Source organism: Salvelinus sp. IW2-2015, linkage group LG20, assembly GCF_002910315.2.
Source record: "Salvelinus sp. IW2-2015 linkage group LG20, ASM291031v2, whole genome shotgun sequence".
In the NCBI taxonomy this organism is placed as follows: Eukaryota; Metazoa; Chordata; class Actinopteri; order Salmoniformes; family Salmonidae; genus Salvelinus; species Salvelinus sp. IW2-2015.
In genome coordinates this window covers 66,440,400-66,459,154 of record NC_036860.1, presented here as the reverse complement: position 1 = coordinate 66,459,154, position 18,755 = coordinate 66,440,400, and the positions used below count along the sequence as shown (strand labels likewise).

Genomic DNA, 18,755 nt, shown 5'->3' with positions numbered 1-18,755 from the left:
TAGCGGTCCATTAGCTATCCATATCTCTCATCTAACCAATCACCTACCCAATATCAGTAAGCTGTTCCATTAGCTATCCATATCTCTAATCTAACCAATCACCTACCAATATCAGTAAGCCGGTCCATTAGCTATCCATATCTCTCATCTAACCAATCACCTACCCAATATCAGTAAGCTGTTCCATTAGCTATCCATATCTGCCGGCTTACTGATATTGGGTAGGTGATTGGTTAGATTAGAGATATGGATAGCTAATGGAACAGCTTACTGATATTGGCTAGGTGATTGGTTAGATTACAGATATGGATAGCGTATGGAACCGTTTACTGATACGTTGTTCTACATTTCAACCAGTACCTTACGATTCTGTGTTTGGTTAGATTACGGGCAACTTATGAAACGGCTTACATTGCTCTAACTTTTACACAGTACCTTTTTATGATCCACCATGACTTGGGTATTCGTTGATGTATGGAAGATTTCAACGTTCTGCTTATCAGGCTCCCGAATCAAAAATCTAAAACATCTGGTGTAACATTTACACAGCCCCTGTCTGACCCGTGTTCAGCTAATAAGCTCAGTAGTCAGGTCCATATCGGCTCCATCCAGGCCACACAGCACAATGCCCATCCTCCTCTATCACATGGCTTTAATGGGCTGGATAGCTGTGTCTATACTGCCCAGGTTATTAATATGATATACTTACACTAATGCTACATTATTAGGCCCGTACCCACTCAGGTTGCACGTTGATGTACACAACGCACGATGCATTTGACACAACGGCTGTGATTAAGAGTTAAGAGGATATTTTTCACGAGTTTTTTGCAAAACAATGTTTACGCAACCATTGATAGTTTAGGCTTATGGTTTTAAATGGTCTGAATAGCTACACTGAACAAAAATATGAACGCAACATGTAAAGTGTTGGTCCCATTTTTCATGAGATTAAATAAAAGATCCCAGAAATTTTTCAAACGCACAAAAAAAGTATTTCTCTCAAATTTTGTGCGCAAATTTGTTTACATCCCTGTTAGTGAGCATTTCTCATTTGCCAAGATAATCCATCCACCTGACAGGTGTGGCATATCAAGAAGCTGACTAAACAACATGATCATTACACAGGTACACCTTGTGCTGGGGGCAATAAAAGACCACTCTAAAATGTGCAGTTTTGTCACACAACACAATGCCACAGATGTCTCAAGTTTTGAGGGAGCATGCAATTGGCATGCTGACTGCAGGAATGTCCACCAGAGCTGTTGCCAGAGAACGTAATGTTCATTTCTCTACCATAAGCCGCCTCCAACGTTGTTTTAGACAATTTGGCAGTACGTTTAGCCGGCCTCACAACCGCAGACCACGCGTCATGTGGGTGATCTATTTGCTGATGTCAACGTTGTGAACAGAGTGCCCCATGGTGGCGGTGGGGTTATGGTACGGGCAGGCAAAAGCTACGGACACAGTTGCATTTTATCAATGGCAATTTGAATGCACAAAACTACCGTGACGAGATCCCGATGCCCATTTTTTCTGACCAACATGTGCATATCTGTATTCCCAGTCATGTGAAATCCATAGATTAGGAACTAATTCATTTATTTCGATTGACTGATTTCCTCAAATGAACTGTAACTCAGTAAAATCAATGAAATTGTTGCATGTTGTCTTCATATTTTTTGTTCAGTATGTCTTGCCCAGGTTATTACTATGGTACAATACTGCTACAATATTAGTACATAGACTGAAATATATTAATCTGTTTCTTTGCTCTAATTTACCAACAATAAAGTAAACATCTGGATTAACAAAGTTTTTGAACTTCACTCAAAATGAACTTTCATCTCCCGTGTGGTAATGACAATATACGGAGAAGACAGTCAATGTTGTCTTCTCCTGCCTTATTGCTCTGTAGCTGTAACTCATCTTAACACAATATTGGTTTTGTTTCTCTAGGGGGAGACGGGGGCTCCTGGACCTTCTGGACCTCCAGTAAGTGAAGACTCTGTTTTGATGCCACTCTTCTGTCTTCATTCAACTACCCTACAATATACCAGTCAGTGATATACTGTTATGCACCATGACACACACACACACACACAGTCTTGTACAGCTAATTTTGTGGGGACACGCAATTCATTCAGTCCCATCCAAAATCCTATTTTCCCTAACCCGTACACTTACCCTAACCTTAACCCAAAAACCTAACCTTAACCCTAACCATAGCGCCTAACACTAATTCTAACCCTAACACTAATTCTAACCTTAACCCTAAAACCCTCAAGTAATAGCATTTGACCTCATGGGGACCAACAAAATGTACCCAGTTAGCCAAATTGGAGTCAACATGTGCCAGCATCCCTGTGGAATGTAGAGTCCATGCCCCAAACAAATTGAGGCTGTTTTGAGAGCAAAAGTGGGTGCAACTTAATATTAGGGAGGTGTACCTAATGTTTTGTACACTCAGTCTCCAACTGAGTTGTGATGTTACAGATTCCATGCTGCGTGACCAAAGCTCTCCAGGCTGTTCTCTGTCAGTGTTGAGATCCATAGTCCACACACACCACCTCTGAAATATCATCAGTAATGTCCGAGAGGTAGCGAGAAGAGAGAGGGTCGAGGCCATCCCTACACATCTTTCACATTCAGTTTTCCAGGATGTTTTGGATTTCGAATGCTGGATTCCAGACACACATCTGTAGGTCAGATCATGGAGAGAGGAGGTGATGGCGGGAGAATAGAGGGGTGGAGATAGGGAGGAGGGGATGAAGGGAGGGTTGGCGAGAGGTACAGTTTTGCTACGGTGAACCCAGAAGGTTCAGAGGTCAAGGAACAAACGCCCAGTCTCTTATCATCTCATCATAGAGTGAAATCAAAGCACCAGATTAATGACAGTCATCCACCCCCCCCCCCCCCTTGACAAAAAAATAAGTTAAAACCTTTGAGATGAGGTGTGATCCTGTAGAACACACTAACAGCAGTTCCAATTCAATTCAGTCGATTCAGGAAGTCAACAGACATTTAAATTCCACATGGACATTGCTTCCGGGAACTTACTGAACTGAAATGGAATTGACCACAACTGTGAATGACAGTGGTATGTTATTAACCTCCTCTTTTTTGATTTCTTGACCTAGGGCCCTCCCGGATCCTTTGACTTCCTGCTGCTGTTGATGGCTGACATCCGTAACGATATCGTTGAGCTACAGAGCAAGGTGTTCGGCAGACTCATGCATTCTCCTGGAGAGGAGTTCCCTGTGGGGGTCCCAGATACATGGAGGGACAACCAGTCGCCTGGGAGGGAGGTCCCCATGGATGGCCCAGAGAGCTGGAGGGACAACCAATCGCCTGACAGCTGGAGGGAGAACCAAGATATCCTGGTGGACATTGGCTCTGGAGAAGACAAACCAAAGGATTACAAAACACGAAACGTTGCCAAGGGCAACTCTGGAGAAGACTACAAACCACGCAGGAAGGAAGAGGACAGGAACAGGAACAGGAACAGGAAGAGGAAACCCATGCAAGCCTCAACAACAGACTCAGACTTGGATTGGACGTTTTGAATTTGAGGCAGATTTTCAGTATTTCTTTGTAAATATTAATATCAAAGTATTTTTTATTGAACTGCTTAAAGTCACTCAAAAGTCAGAATGTATTAGTTTTTTTTCATAAAATCTCTATTTTTATATTATAAATAGGATTGTAAATGTATATTTTAGTAAAAAAAAATGGTATTACAGTTATGGACTTGAATGTCTTCTTAGCTCAACAGCATTTCACTCCTGATACATTTTATTTAAATGTTAATGTCTCAAATGTTAACTTTCTTACTTAAATGTGGTTTCCACCCTGTTATAGACTCATGCACACATGAGAATAGTCCAATTCAGAGTCCAATTCGCCCTACCCCTAAATCCTAGATAGAATATGTAACTCGATTTCTTTGCTCCTAATCACCACAGCTTTGTTTGTTCGGTGCCTCAGCCACACTAGCCAAGGATTGTTTCTGGTTGCTATGGCTGCTAAGTAAGTGTGTAACACTCCTCCAAAGCCAAGTGGTTGCTATGGCTGCCGAGCCTCCAGGAGAATGGTCCTTGACAGAAAGAAGAAGAAAGGTCATGGAGAGTACCACTGGAGATAGATTGAGCAACTTTTCAAGAAATTGAATATTCCAGTGTTTTTAAGTGGCACCATATTATATTTGAGCAGATCCAAGTCTAGGCGTATGTGGTCAAAAGTGGGTATTTTACAATTCAAACATAAATCAGACATGTAAAGAAACTGGAAAATAAATGCAGTAATAACAGAAACATGTATTCCATCTGTTTTTACTTATGTCATGCTGGAGCAGTAAGAGATAAGACTGGCTAGGCTTGAGCTAGAGCGAGGGTGGAGAGAGAGAGACAAAGCGAGAGGGTGGAGAAGACGGAGAAAGGGGGAAGAGAGAGAGGGGTGGAGACGGAGAAAGGGGGAGGGGGAGAGAGGGGGCAGAGATGGGGTGTGATGAGGATACCTTCGAATCCCTGCTCCACTCTTCCTCGTCTCTCTCTCCCTCTCTATTCTGGAGGTAGACAGAAAGAGGTTTACTAGGAGGATAGAACAGAGGTTTACTAGGAGGATAGAACAGAGGTTTACTAGGAGGATAGAAACAGAGGTTTACTAGGAGGATAGAACAGAGGTTTGGGTATTACCCAAATACAAAGAAAGACTACAGTTTACTATAGAATTCTGTAGTACATTGTATAATTGTTTTATTTAACTAGGTAAGAACAAATTCTTATTTACAATGACAGCCTACACGGTACTACACATATGTAGTACTTCATTTAGAATTGTGTAGAATACTGTACTACACACTGTAGTATCCCTCAATCATGTAGTGCTTACTATAATATTTTGTAGTATACTGCAGAATACTATTCTACATATGCTCTTATCTAGAGCGATTTACAGGAGCAATTAGGGTTAAGTACCTTGCTCAAGGGCACATTAACGTATTTTTCACCTAGTTGGCTCAGGGATTCAAACCAGCAACCGAAAACTTGTTTTTCAACCACTCCAAAAATGTCTTGTTAACAAACTATAGTTTTGGCAAGTCAGTTAGGACATCTACTTTGTGCATGACACAAGTCATTTTTCAACAATTGTTTACAGACAGATTATTTCACTTATAATTCACTGTTTCACAATTCCAGTGGGTCAGAAGTTTACATACACTAAGTTGACTGTGCCTTTAAACAGCTTGGAAAATTCCAGAAACTTATGTCATGGCTTTAGAAGCTTCTGATGGGCTAATTGACATAATTTGAGTCAATTGCAGGTGTACCTGTGGATGTATTTCAAGGCCTACCTTCAAACTCAGTGCCTCTTTGCTTGATTCATGGGAAAATCTAAAGAAATCAGCCAAGACCTCAGGAAACAAATTGTAGACCTCCACAAGTCTGGTTAACCCTTGGAGCAATTTTCAAACGCCTGAAGGTACCACGTTCATCTGTACAAACAATAGTATGCAAGTATAAACACCATGGGACCACGCAGCCGTCATACCACTCAGAAAGGAGACGCGTTCTGTCTCCTAAGATGAAGACTTTGGTGCGAAAAGTGCAAATCAATCAGAACACACAGCAAAGGACCTTGTGAAGATGCTGGAGGAAACAGGTACAAAAGTATCTATATCCACAGTAAAACGAGTCCTATATCGACATAAACCTGAAAGGCCGCTCAGCAAGGAAGAAGCCACTGCTCCAAAACCGCCATAAAAAAAGCCAGACTACGGTTTGCAACTGCACGTGGGGACAAAGATCGTACTTTTTGGAGAAATGTCCTATGGTCTGATGAAACAAAAATAGAACTGTTTGGCCATAATGACCATCGTTATGTTTGGAGGGAAAATGGGGAGGCTTGCAAGCCGAAGAACACCATCCCAACCGTGAAGCACAGGGGTGGCAGCATCATGTTGTAGGGGTGCTTTGCTGCAGGAGGGACTGGTGCACTTCACAAAATAGATGGCACCATGAGGGAGGAAAATTATGTGGATATATTGAAGATATACTGATATCTCAAGACATCAGTCAGGAAGTTAAAACTTGGACGCAAATGGCTTAAGGACAACAAAGTCAAGGTATTGGAGTGGCCGTCACAAAGCCCTGCCCTCAATCCTATAGCAAATTTGTGGGCAGAACTGAAAAAGCGTGTGTGAGCAAGGAGGCCTACAAACCTGACTCAGTTACACCAGCTCTGTCAAGAGGAATGGGCCACATTTTTTATAAATGTTTTATATATTTGTAATAATGACAATTACAACAATACTGAATGAACACTTTTATTTTAACTTAATATAATACATCAATAAAATCAATGTAGTCTCAAATAAATAATGAAACATGTTCAATTTGGTTGAAATAATGCAAAACAAAGTGTTGGAGAAGAAAGTAAAAGTACAATATATGCCATGTAAAAAAAGCTAACGTTTACGTTAGAACATGAGAACATATGAAAGTTGGTGGTTCCTTTTAACATGAGTCTTCAATATTCCCAGGTAAGAAGTTTTAGGTTGTAGTTATTATAGGACTATTTCTCTCTATACCATTTGAATTTCATATACCTTTGACTATTGGATGTTCTAATAGGTACTTTAGTATTGCCAGCCTAATCTCGGGAGTTGGCAAACGCAGTAAAGTACTGTTTGAATGAATGCTTACGAGCCTGCTGCTGCCTACCACCGCTCAGTCAGACTGCTCTATCAAATCATAGACTTAATTAGAATACACAGAAATACGAGACTTAGGTCATTAATATGGTCAAATCTGGAAACTATAATTTCAGTGAAATACGGAACCATTCCGTATTTTATCTAACGGGTGGCATCCATAAGTCTAAATATTGCTGTTACATTGCACAACCTTCAATGTTATGTCATAGTTACGTAAAATTCTGGCAAATTAGTTCGCAACGAACCAGGCGGCCCAAATTGTTGCATATACCCTGACTCTGCGTGCAATGAACGCAAGAGAAGTGACACAATTTCCCTAGTTTAATATTGCCTGCTAACATGAATTTCTTTTAACTAAATATGCAGGTTCAAAAAAATATACTTCTGTGTATTGATTTTAAGAAAGGCATTGATGTTTATGGTTAGGTGCATTCGTGCAACGATTGTGCTTATTTTTCTCGCAAATGCGCTTTTGTTAAATCATCCCCCGTTTGGCGAAGTTGGCTGTCTTTGTTAGGAAGAAATGGGCTTCACCACAGTTCGCAATGAGCCAGGCGGCCCAAACTGGTGCATATACCCTGACTCTGTTGCACAGAACGCAAGAGAAGTGACACAATTTCCCTAGTTAAAATAAATTCATGTTAGCAGGCAATATTAACTAAATATGCAGGTTTAAAAATGTATGCTTGTGTATTGATTTTAAGAAAGGCATTGATGTTTATGGTTAGGTACACAGTGGTGCAACGACAGTGCTTTTTTCGCGAATGCACTTGTTAAATCACCCGTTTGGCGAAGTAGGCTGTGATTCAATGATAAATTAACAGGCACCGCATCGATTATATGCAACGCAGGAAAAGCTAGTTAAACTAGTAATATCATCAACCATGTGTAGTTGACTAGTGATTATGTTAAGATTGTTTTTTATAAGATATACGTTTAATGCTAGCTAGCACCTTACCTTGGCTCCTTGCTGCACTTGAATAACAGGTAGTCAGCCTGCCACGCAGTCTCCCGGTGGAGTGCAATGTAATCGGCCATGATCGGTGTCCAAAAATGCAGATTACCGATTGTTATGAAAACTTGAAATCGGCCCTAATTAATCGGCCATTCCGATGAATCGGTCGACCTCTAATTCAGACCCCTTGACCTTTTCCACATTTTGTTACATTACAGTCTCATTCTAAAATGGATGAAATTGTATTTTTTCTCTTATCAATCTACACACAATACCCCATAATGACAAAGCAAAAATAGGTTTTTAGACATTTTTGCAAATGGTATAAAAACTAAAAACAACTGAAATATCACATTTACTTAAGTATTCAGATCCTTTACTCAGTACTTTGTTGAAGCACCTTTTTCAGCAATTAAAGCCCCGGCCTAGCTTACTGGGCCACTCAAGGACATTCAGAGACTTGTCCCGAAGCCACTCCTACGTTGTCTTGGCTGTGTGCTTAGGGTCGTTGTCCTGTTGGAAAGTGAACCTTCGCCCCAGTCTGCGGTCCTGAGCACTCTGGAGCAGGTTTTCATCAAGGATCTCTCTGTACTTTGCTCCGTTGATCTTTCCCTCTATCCTGACTAGTCTCACAGTCCCTGCTGCTGAAAAACATCCTCACAGGATGATGCTGCGACCACCAAGCTTCACTGTAGGGATGGTGCCAGGTTTCCTCCAGATGTGACGCTTGGCATTCAGGCCAAATAGTTCAATCTTGGTTTCATCAGACCAGAGAATCCTGTTTCTTATGGTCTGAGAGTCCAAGCGAGGTTTCGTGACTTTTACTGAGGAGTGACTTCTGTCTGGCCACTCTACCATTAAGGCCTGATATTGTCATTGATTGTTGCCTTTAACGACGATTAATTATGTATGTTCATTGCTGTTATTATTTGCACCTTCGTCTCCTTTTAGATAAACCATACAAATTCTTGCTTGTTTTTGAAGAAACAAGCCTGAAACCTTGATTAAAGACTGTTGACATCTAGTGGAAGCCATAGGAATTGCAATCTGGGAGCCGGAATTACATAGGACCCATAGCTTTCCATGATAAGAGCCTGGGCTCTAAAAAAAAAAAGAAATGATTACGGTTGGTTTATCTTTGGATTTTCGCCTGCCATATCAATTCTGTCATAGTCTCAGACATTATTTTGACATTTTTAGAAACTTCAAAGTGTTTTCTATCCATTTCTACCAATTATATGCATATCCTGGCTTCTGGGCCTGAGTAACAGGCAGTTTACCTTGGACACATCAGTCAGGTGGAAATTCTGAAAAAAGGACCCTAGCCCTAACAAGTTTTAAACTGAATCTATATAGACTTTTAAACTAAACTGCACCTCTGCCTCCGCCTGCTCTTTAACTGGAATTCCACAGTAGATGGACATCACCATAACCCTCACCTAAACCTCAGTTAGTCTTGTAACTGAAGAATATTGTGAGACAGGCTAGGAACCAAAGTTTTGGTCAGTGTTTCCCCGGGCACCTTTATTAGGGGAGGAGATGCAGGAAATGTATTAAAGCACCCTCTTGGTCATGTTCAGAAGAGACCTTTGTATCTGGAAGGTCCTTTGTGGGTATAGGCTGTACAGTGTTGTTGCTTTTTGATGTTGAGAGAAACCATTTGGTGACCATGATGTCTTGAAGAAATGTTTGGGGTGTGGTCGATTGTTCTGAATGGTGTGTGTTTAGCCGGAAGAGGACTGGAAACCCCTCAGAGCCTGGTTCCACTCTAAGTTTCTTCCTACGTTCCAGCCTTTCTAGGGAGTTTTTTTCCCTAGTCACAGCTTCTACATCTGCCTTGCTTGTTCTCTGGGGTTTTAGGCTGGGTTTCTGTATAGCACCTTGTGACAACAGCTGATGTAAAAAGGGATTTATAAATACATTTTGATTGGGTTTGACCAGCGGTGAGTTTATTCATGTGACAAGGTTCAGGATGTTAATTATGTAAAGCAACTGCAATGGCTTTACATTGCAGTCTAATTTCACCATCTGTCCTTTTTATTTTCAGTTGGTTTGTTTGGAGAGGCTTTGCTGGTTATAGGTCCAGGCAGTTTATTGGCAGCACTCCCAATAAGGTGACTGTCTTTTTAAAGTAATTTTGTACTTTTCTATTTAAAAAAAAAAGTATCTATGTAAATGCATTGGTCAACTGTTACTTTCTACTATCAGTAGTATAGTATTGTTTGTCACTGTTTTTTGTCATCATGTTAGCTTGGGCAGCTGAGTCTGTGAAAGCCCTATTTCAGAAAGCTTTCTTGTGAAAGTAACAAATTGAAGTCATTTTGGTGTAGTCTTGTTAATGTTTGTCAAACAAGCAAACCTAATTCATTAAGCTTTTAATAAAGTTTGCTTGCTCTTTATCTGCCTCATAACGTTTCCCTTTAATGGGCCTAGAACCTGTCTGTTTAGATGTTAGACTTGTAATATTTGTTTTATTGTTTTTGCTAAGGTGTTTGGCCTGTTGTATTGCTCAGAACTGTTGATCCAACTCAATAGGTGGACTGTCACAACCTGTCTTATGTCCTGGTTGAGGTGTTCCCCTCATTAATCAGTAACTGATGTAGTCTGGTAGTCGTGACATTTTAGCTAACCCTGGTCGGCAGGTGTTATTAAAATATATATACAGTGGGGCAAAAAAGTATTTAGTCAGCCACCAATTGTGCAAGTTCTCCCACTTAAAAAGATGAGGCCTGTAATTTTCATCATAGGGGTGGCGTAATGAATATATCGAGTGAAAGGTTTTGAACGGTGGCTTGCAGATTTAGCCCAGATATATACTTAATGTGCACTTTCAAAAGTTTGGAGGAGGATTTTACTCCAGGGAGATCCAAAAGGTCAGTTGGGAGAGGAGGTAAGGCAGGGATGGAACCAGAGCTTTTTTTTCATCTCCAGTCTCCACGTTATAAGCCAGGCAGKGCTGCTTTTAGTAACTCTGATATAGGAAGAATCAATGAAAGATTATTCACAACACGCAGTAAAAATCACCCTGGTCGAAATGAAACCATTTTTTTTGTGAGCTGTCAGGTACACTTCAACTATGACAGACAAAATGAGAAGAAAAAAAATCCAGAAAATCACATTGTAGGATTTTTAATGAATTTATTTGCAAATTATGGTGGAAAATAAGTATTTGGTSACCTACAAACAAGCAAGATTTCTGGCTCTCACAGACCTGTAACTTCTTCTTTAAGAGGCTCCTCTGTCCTCCACTCGTTACCTGTATTAATGGCACCTGTTTGAACTTGTTATCAGTATATATTTTTTAAACCATAGTCATGGCATGTCCTCAGGCCACAAGGAGAGCACAGTAATTTACATCAAAGACAAGTTCAGAGTTGGTAGATTCTCTGAAAAAAACACAATGTTCCTACATTAGAAGTGCAGATAGACAGTGTGTTCATATGATTAGACCTACCAGGTAGAGGCCAACACTGTATCCCTAATGACACCTTATTCCCTACATAGTGCACTACTTTTGACTAGAGTCCTATGGGTTGAAAACGGTAAATGGGATGTCATTTGGGACGCACATCAAACTAACTCCTCATACAATTGTCATACATTTCTGAGAATGATAGTGATCCAATACATCACACGAAATGCTCTTTTACTATAAACCCTGGCATTTATACCAATTTTAACACTATTTCTTCTAAACCCGTCACATCAGGTGAGGCTTCCGAGCACTTCATAGATCATCCATAGACTCCAAAGATGTAATATTAAATCACTGGCAGAGCATAGGCATACTGAGTAGGAGACTGCAGTGTCGGCGTTGGTGTGTGTGTGTGTGTGTGTGTGTGTGTTGTGTGTGTGTTGGTGTGTGTGTGTGTGTGCCTGTGTGTGTGTGTGTGTGTGTGTGTGTGTGTGTGTGTGTGTGTGTGTGTGTGTGTGTGTGTGTGTGTGTGTGTGTGGTCCATTAGTAGAAGAATGCAGTCTAATTTCACCATCTGAAGATCATAAATCAACTACAGTAACTCCAATGGCCCAATTCCTCACCTCCAGTAGACTGAGGAAAGCACAAATCTTCTAACACATGGGGTTGGAACAATGGTTAAAGCTACATTCTGGGATTTGTAATACAACAAAACATCACCCCTGCAATTTGAGGGATTGGGCTCGGGAAATGTAACCTAATCCCAGATTGCAGCTTTAATCTTACATTACATTTTATTTTTTTTGCCTTTATTTGCATTTTTTGGATTTCACACTGAGGTTATAATTTGTCCTGAGGGATTAAACAATGGTGTGTTCAAAACCTTCTAGAGCTGCCAACAATGAGTAGCTCTTAACCCCAAACACTATGGAAAAACTACATAAATATTATCTCAAACAGAATATCTTGTTCTGTCAAAATTGAGTGTAAGTTTGTTATCTCATGAATTCCACTGTGGTATGAAATATGTGCTATATTTCAGGGCCAAATATCAAGATGGATTATCCACACCTTATTTTTGTCAAGACACAATGGCATATGCGTTTTACTTTTGAAAATAAGTCACATTAAGGTTATTTTCACATGCTATCACAGCTGTGTACATAAGGCCACAAGCAAACACCAAGGTGATACTTAGCGAACTGTACAAGAACATTAGCCAGCAGGAATCCTCTCCGGGAGCAGTCTTTATTATCATGGGTAATTTCAACCAAGCACGTTTTTTTTTAACCAACATGTATGCTGTCCCCTGAGAAGAAACAACATGCTGGACCATGTGTATATACAAACATCTGTGATGCGTACAAAGCCATGCCCCTACCCACCCCAACTTCAGACAATTAGATCAAATAACTTTCCTACTCCCCGCCTACAAGCAGCAACTCAAGAGGGAGTTACCAACACAGAGAATAGTGAGGTGCTGGACAGAGGAGGCAGACTCAATGCTGCAGGACTGTTTTGAGAATACTGATTGGAATATGTTCAAAGATTCCTCCACCCAGAACTCATCCATCAACATTGAGGAATATACATCGTAAGTCAGTCTTTATTAGAACGTACAAGACAAGCAGGTACGAGCTCCGCAAACCCATTAGCGACGCAGAAAGACAATACAGACTCCAACTTGAATTGATGTTCGACAACTCAGACTCACGATGCATGTGAATGTAGCAAGGACTACAGACTACAAAAGCAAATCCAACTGTGCGGTGCCCACCGACGCCTCCCTCCCAGACGAGCTTAATACATTCAATACCGCGTTATCCAGGAAGACTCTCGCTGCGCCGGACAACCAGGTGCTTTCGCTCTCTGAGGCTGACGTGAGGAAAACATCTCTCAAAAGAGTGAATACTCACCAATCCGCCGGTCCAGATGATATCCCTGGCCGCATCCTCAGAGTCACCAGCTGGCGGGCGTCTTCTCTGACATCTTCAACCTGTCCCTGTCCCATGTTGTAGTCCCCACTTGCTTTAACATCGTCCCAATGCCCAAAACAAACAAAGTGACATGGCCAAATTATTATCGCACCGTCACGCTCACCTCAGTCATCATAAAGCGCTTTGAGAGGCTGGTCATGGCCCACATTAATGCCAACATGCCAGGCATATTGGACCCACTCGAATTTGCCTACCGCTCCAACAGATCCACAGAAGATGCCATGCTATTCACACGACCGTAATACATCTGGACAAGAGGAACGCCAATGTGAGAATGCTGTTCATTGACTACAGCATTCCACACTATTGTTCCCTCCAAGCTCATCACTAAGCTAAGAGCCCTGGGACTGGATACCACCCTCTGCAACTGGATCCTGGACTTCCTGACAGGCAATGTCAGAAAAACAAAGGAGTTGATTGTTGACTTCAGAAAGCAGAGGAGGGAACATGCTCCGATCCATATAAACGGTACTGCAGTAGAGAGAGGAGGCAGTTTTATGTTCCTCGGTGTCCACATCACCAAAGAAGTAACATGGACCAACAACACCACAACTCTTGTCAAGAGGGTGCAACAGCATCTCTACTCCCCAACGAGGATGAAGAAATTCAGCATGCCACCCCGGGTCCTCTCCAAATACTACAACTGCACCATAGGGGGGTGTCCTGCCGGTTGCATCATGGCCTGGTACGGGAATTGCTCCATCCATGACCGCAAGACCCTCAAGTGGGTGGTGAAGACAGCCCAGTACATCACTGGGACCGTGCTCCCATCCATCCAGAACATCTACTAAAAACGGTGCCTGAGGAAGGCCCGTAGCATCATCAAGGACCCCACACACCCCAGCCACAAGCTGCTCACTCCCTTCCGTCTGGCAGACGGTATCGGAGCATTAGGTCTGATACTAACATGCTTAGAGACAGTTTCTATCTACAAGCCATCAGACTGCTGAACTCTTGAACAGAACTGCCCACATGCACTGACTCTCCGCACACACCCACAGTGCCTTCAGAAGGTATTCAGACCCCTTGACTTTTTACCCATTGTGTTACAGCCTGAATTTAACATTTATTAAATTGAGATGTTGTGTCACTGATCTACAAACACCCCATAATGTCTCAGTGGAATTTTGTTTTTAGAACTTTTTACAAGTTAATAAAAAATTCAAGCTGAAATGTCTTGAGTCGATAAGTATTCCACACCTTTGTTATGCAAGCCTAAATAAGTTCAGGAGTAAATGTGCTTAACAAGTCACATAATAACTTGCCATAATAACTTGCATGGACTCACTCTGTGTGCAAAAGAGTGGTTAACAGATTTATGAATGACTACCTCATCTTTGTACCCCACACATACAATTATCTGTAGGTCCTACAGTTGAGCCGTACATTTTGAAAACAGATTCAACCACAAAGACCAGGGAGGGTTTCCAATGTCTCGCGAAGAAGGGCACCTATTGGTAGATGGGTGAAAATTTTAAAAAGAGACACTGAATATCCCTTTGAGCATGGTGAAGTTATTAATTACACTTTGGATGGTGTATCAATACACCCAGTCACTACAAAGATACAGGTGACCTTCCTAACTCAGTTGCCAGAGAGGAAGGAAACTGCTCAGSRATTTCAYTATGATGCCAATGGTGWCTTTAAAACAGTTACTGGGTTTAATGTMTGTGATAGGAGAAAACTGAAGCTGGATCAACAACACTGTAATWMCTCCACAATACTAGCCTAACTGACAGAGTGAAAAGAWGGAAACCTGTACAGAATACAAATATTCCAAAACATGCATCCTGTTTGCAATAASTCACTAAAATAATACTGCAAAAAATGTGACAAAGCAATTAACGATTTGTCCGGAATAGAACATGTTATGTTTGAGGCAAATCTAACACAACACGTTATTATTATCGTTGTCTATCAACAATGACAAGCCACTGGGTTCTGACTTGGATGGAAAATGACTGAAGATAATAGCGGATGATCTTGCCACTCCTATTTGCCACATCTTCAATTTAAACCAACTACAAAGTGTGTGCCCTCAGGCCTGGAGGGAAGCAAAATAAATGCCGCTACCTAAGAATAGTAAAGCCACCTTTACTGGCTCAAGTAGCCAACCAATCAGCCTGTTACCAACCCTTAGTAAACTTTTGAAAAAATGGTGTTTGACCAGATACAATGATATTTTACAGTAAAATTGACAACAAACGTTCAGCACACTTATAGGGAAAGACATTCAACAAGCACAGCACTTACACGACTGACTGATGATTGGCTGAGTGAAATTGATGATAAAAAGATTGTTAGACTTCAGTGCAGCTTTTGACATTATTGATCATAATCTGCTGCTGGAAAAACAAATGTGTTATGACTTTACATCCCCTGCTATAWTGTGGATCGAGAGTTACCTGTCTAACAGAACACAGAGGGTGTTCTTTAATGGAAGCCTCTCCAACATAATCAAGGTAGAATCAGGAATTCCCCAGGGCAGCTGTCTAGGCCCCTTAATTTGTTCAATCTTTACTAACAACTAGCCACTGGCTTTGAGTAAAGCCAGTCTGTCTATGTATGCGGATGACTCAACACTATAYACGTCAGCTACTACAGCGACTGAAATGACTGCAACACTTAASAAAGAGMTGCAKTTAGTTTCAGAATGGGTGGMAAGGAATAAGTTGTCCTAAATATTTAAAAAACTAAAAGCATTGTATTTTGGACAAATCATTCACTAAACCCTAAACCTCAAATAAATMTTGTAATKATTCATTTGGAAATTGAACCAGTTGAAGGTGACTAAGATGCTTGGAGTAATCCAGGATTGTAAACTGTCATGATAAAAACATATTGATACAACAATAGCTAAGATGGGGAGAAGTCTGTCCATAATAAAGTGCTGCTCTACCTTCTAAACAACACTATCAACAAGGCAGGTCCTACAGCCCCTAGTTTTGTCGTACCTGTACTACTGTTCAGTCGTGTGGTCAGGTGCCACAAAAAATGACTTAGGAAAATTGCAATTGGCTCAGAACAGGGCAGCACAGCTGACCCTTAGATGTACTAAGAGAGCTAACATGGTGGTGGCTGCGTCATGTTATGGGTATGCTTGTCATCGGTAAGGACTAGGGAGTTTTAAATAAAAAGATCTAAGCACAGGCAAAATCATAGAGGAACACCTGGTTCAGTCTGCTTTCCAACAGACACTGGATGACGAATTCACCTTTCAGCGAGACAATAACCTAAAACACAAGGCCAAATATATACTGGAGTTGCTTAGCAAGATGACATGGAATGTACCTGAGTGGCCTAGTTACAGTTTTGACTTAAACTGGCGTAAATATAAATCAAATCAAATTGTATTTGTCACATACATGGCACTGACCGCCAACCAACTTGACAGAGCTTGAAGAATTTTCMAAATAATAGTGGGAAAATATTGTACAATCCAGATGTGCAAAGCTCTTAAAGACTTACCCAGAAAGACTCACAGCTGTAATCACTGCCAAAGGTGATTCTAACATGTATTGACTCAGGGGGTTGAATACTTATCTAATCAAATTATATTTGTGTTTTATTGTTATTTCTAAAAATAAATAAAAAATACAGATCTTATAATTTTTCTTCCACTTCGACATTAAGGAGTATTGTGTAAGGATTGTTGATTAAAAAAAAGACAATTAAATCAACGTTAATTCCACTTTGTAACATAACAAAATGTTTAAAAAGTCAAGGGGTGTGAATACTTTCTGAACTCATGCTACACACACACCACAACAGCTGCTACCAGACTCTTATTACGATTGATAAATAATGTACAATTTAAAAACACTTGCCCCGCCCTTCCCCAATACACATATAAATATTGGACTATAAATTGTGTCATCCTGTATTATACTTATGCTAAAATGTTTATTCTATTATGTAATTTTCTTTATGTTCCTATTCTTATCTTTAATTATTTCTTATTGTTGTTGCATTGTCCAGAAGGAACCTGCAAGTAAGTATTTTGTTCCGTACATAYGACTAATAAAACTTGAACTATTTGAACTAGATTTGAAATACAATACCTTTTGTTATGAGACCATTGCTGTCGCCACTACATCATATTTGGTGGTATTGCTATACCTGTTCGCCTAGGTCTATTGAATTTGTGGAGATGGAGATTACCGTGTGCCTGATGTCTTATCTGCACAGAGCAGAGTGCTGGTCTACRTAGGATCAGTTTGGCCGTTCAGATCCTATTTGATAAGATTATATGAACTGGTGGGGTCCTGATCCTAGATCAGCACTCCTACTCTGAGACACTTTGTAGATACGTACCCTGACCACAGTCTTCTTGGTACAGACTCCTCATAGGATGCTACCACTGTATAAAATAGGCCAGATAGATATGTCTTTCTGCTGTAGTAACACTTACTAGCCACTAGATGTCATTAGTGATCTGAGTCTTGGCTGATACATGTGCTCCCCGCTAAATCCACTAGATGGCAGTGATTACCCATACCCTCTGGTCTCAGGCTCCTGCTGATGCTGTTTATCTGTAAACTGAAACAATCCAAAAGTTACAGGTAAGTGCCATAAGTCTGAATATCATCCTATCAAAGTGAATATTTTGCAGTAACAAAATTAATATCTACATTAGCAGGTGATTTATCTTCAGGCCTCTTTCCGATTAGCTGCTTTATCATCCTGCATGTGATCTGATAATTGCTATCTACTTGACCCATATGAAACCATTAGCTAGGGTTAACTAACATGCTGGACTGCTGTGGAGGTGGTCAAGCTTAAAATGACACAGAGCTTTAAATCCTCCATTTAATGAGGGGTTCAGATAACATGATCCCTGAAGAGAGATTCTTTCAGGGGGGGAACCCAAAGCCCGGTAGGGGGTTCTATTAAGGACTGACACCATACCTCCGCTATTCACTCTCCGTGCTCCTGGAGGTCTGGATAATGAGGACGCTCTACTGCACGGCCCCCTCGCTGGAGAGCGGGTCAACGTGTCGCTAATCTGTGAACGATGTGTGTTCCTCTCTCCATGGGTCTGTCAGCTGGCTATTCGGAACATTTAGGGAATGCTGTGAGTTCCTCTCTCCATGGCTGTTAGGAACATTTAGGAAATGCTGTGAGTTCCTCTCTCCATGGCTATTAGGAACATTTAGGGAATGCTGTGTGTTCCTCTCTCCATGGCTGTTATGAACATTTAGGGAATGCTGTGTGTTCCTCTCTCCATGGCTGTTAGGAACATTTAGGGAATGCTGTGTGTTCCTCTCTCCGTGGCTATTAGGAACATTTAGGGAATGCTGTGTGTTCCTCTCTCCATGGCTGTTAGGAACATTTAGGGATGCTGTGTGTTCCTCTCTCCATGGCTGTTGGAACATGCAGGGAATGCTGTGTGTTTCCTCTCTCCATGGCTGTTACGAACATTTAGGGAATGCTGTGTGTTCCTCTCTCCATGGCTGTTAGGAACATTTAGGGAATGCTGTGTGTTCCTCTCTCCATGGCTGTTAGGAACATGTAGGGAATGTGCTGTGTGTTCCTCTCTCCATGGCTGTTACGAACATTTAGGGAATGCTGTGTGTTTCTCTCCGTGGCTATTAGGAACATTTAGGGAATGCTGTGTGTTCCGACTATAGGAATTTAGGAAGTGGTATCTTTCTTACAAATTACTTTTTCGGC

At 41.1% G+C, this 18,755-nt stretch overlaps 1 protein-coding gene across 1 annotated transcript in view; it reads left to right on the top strand.

The window, feature by feature from the left end:
• The window catches only part of ccbe1 (collagen and calcium binding EGF domains 1), a 7,355-nt gene extending 3,042 nt beyond the window's left edge, over positions 1-4,313 (top strand). Inside the window, exons 2-3 of the mRNA XM_070449578.1 lie at positions 1,960-1,995; positions 3,141-4,313. Of these exons, the coding sequence (XP_070305679.1) occupies positions 1,960-1,995; positions 3,141-3,566 (462 nt within the window). The 3' untranslated portion in view covers positions 3,567-4,313. The remainder of the gene's footprint in view (positions 1-1,959; positions 1,996-3,140) is intronic.
• Positions 4,314-18,755: the final 14,442 nt, after the last annotated feature.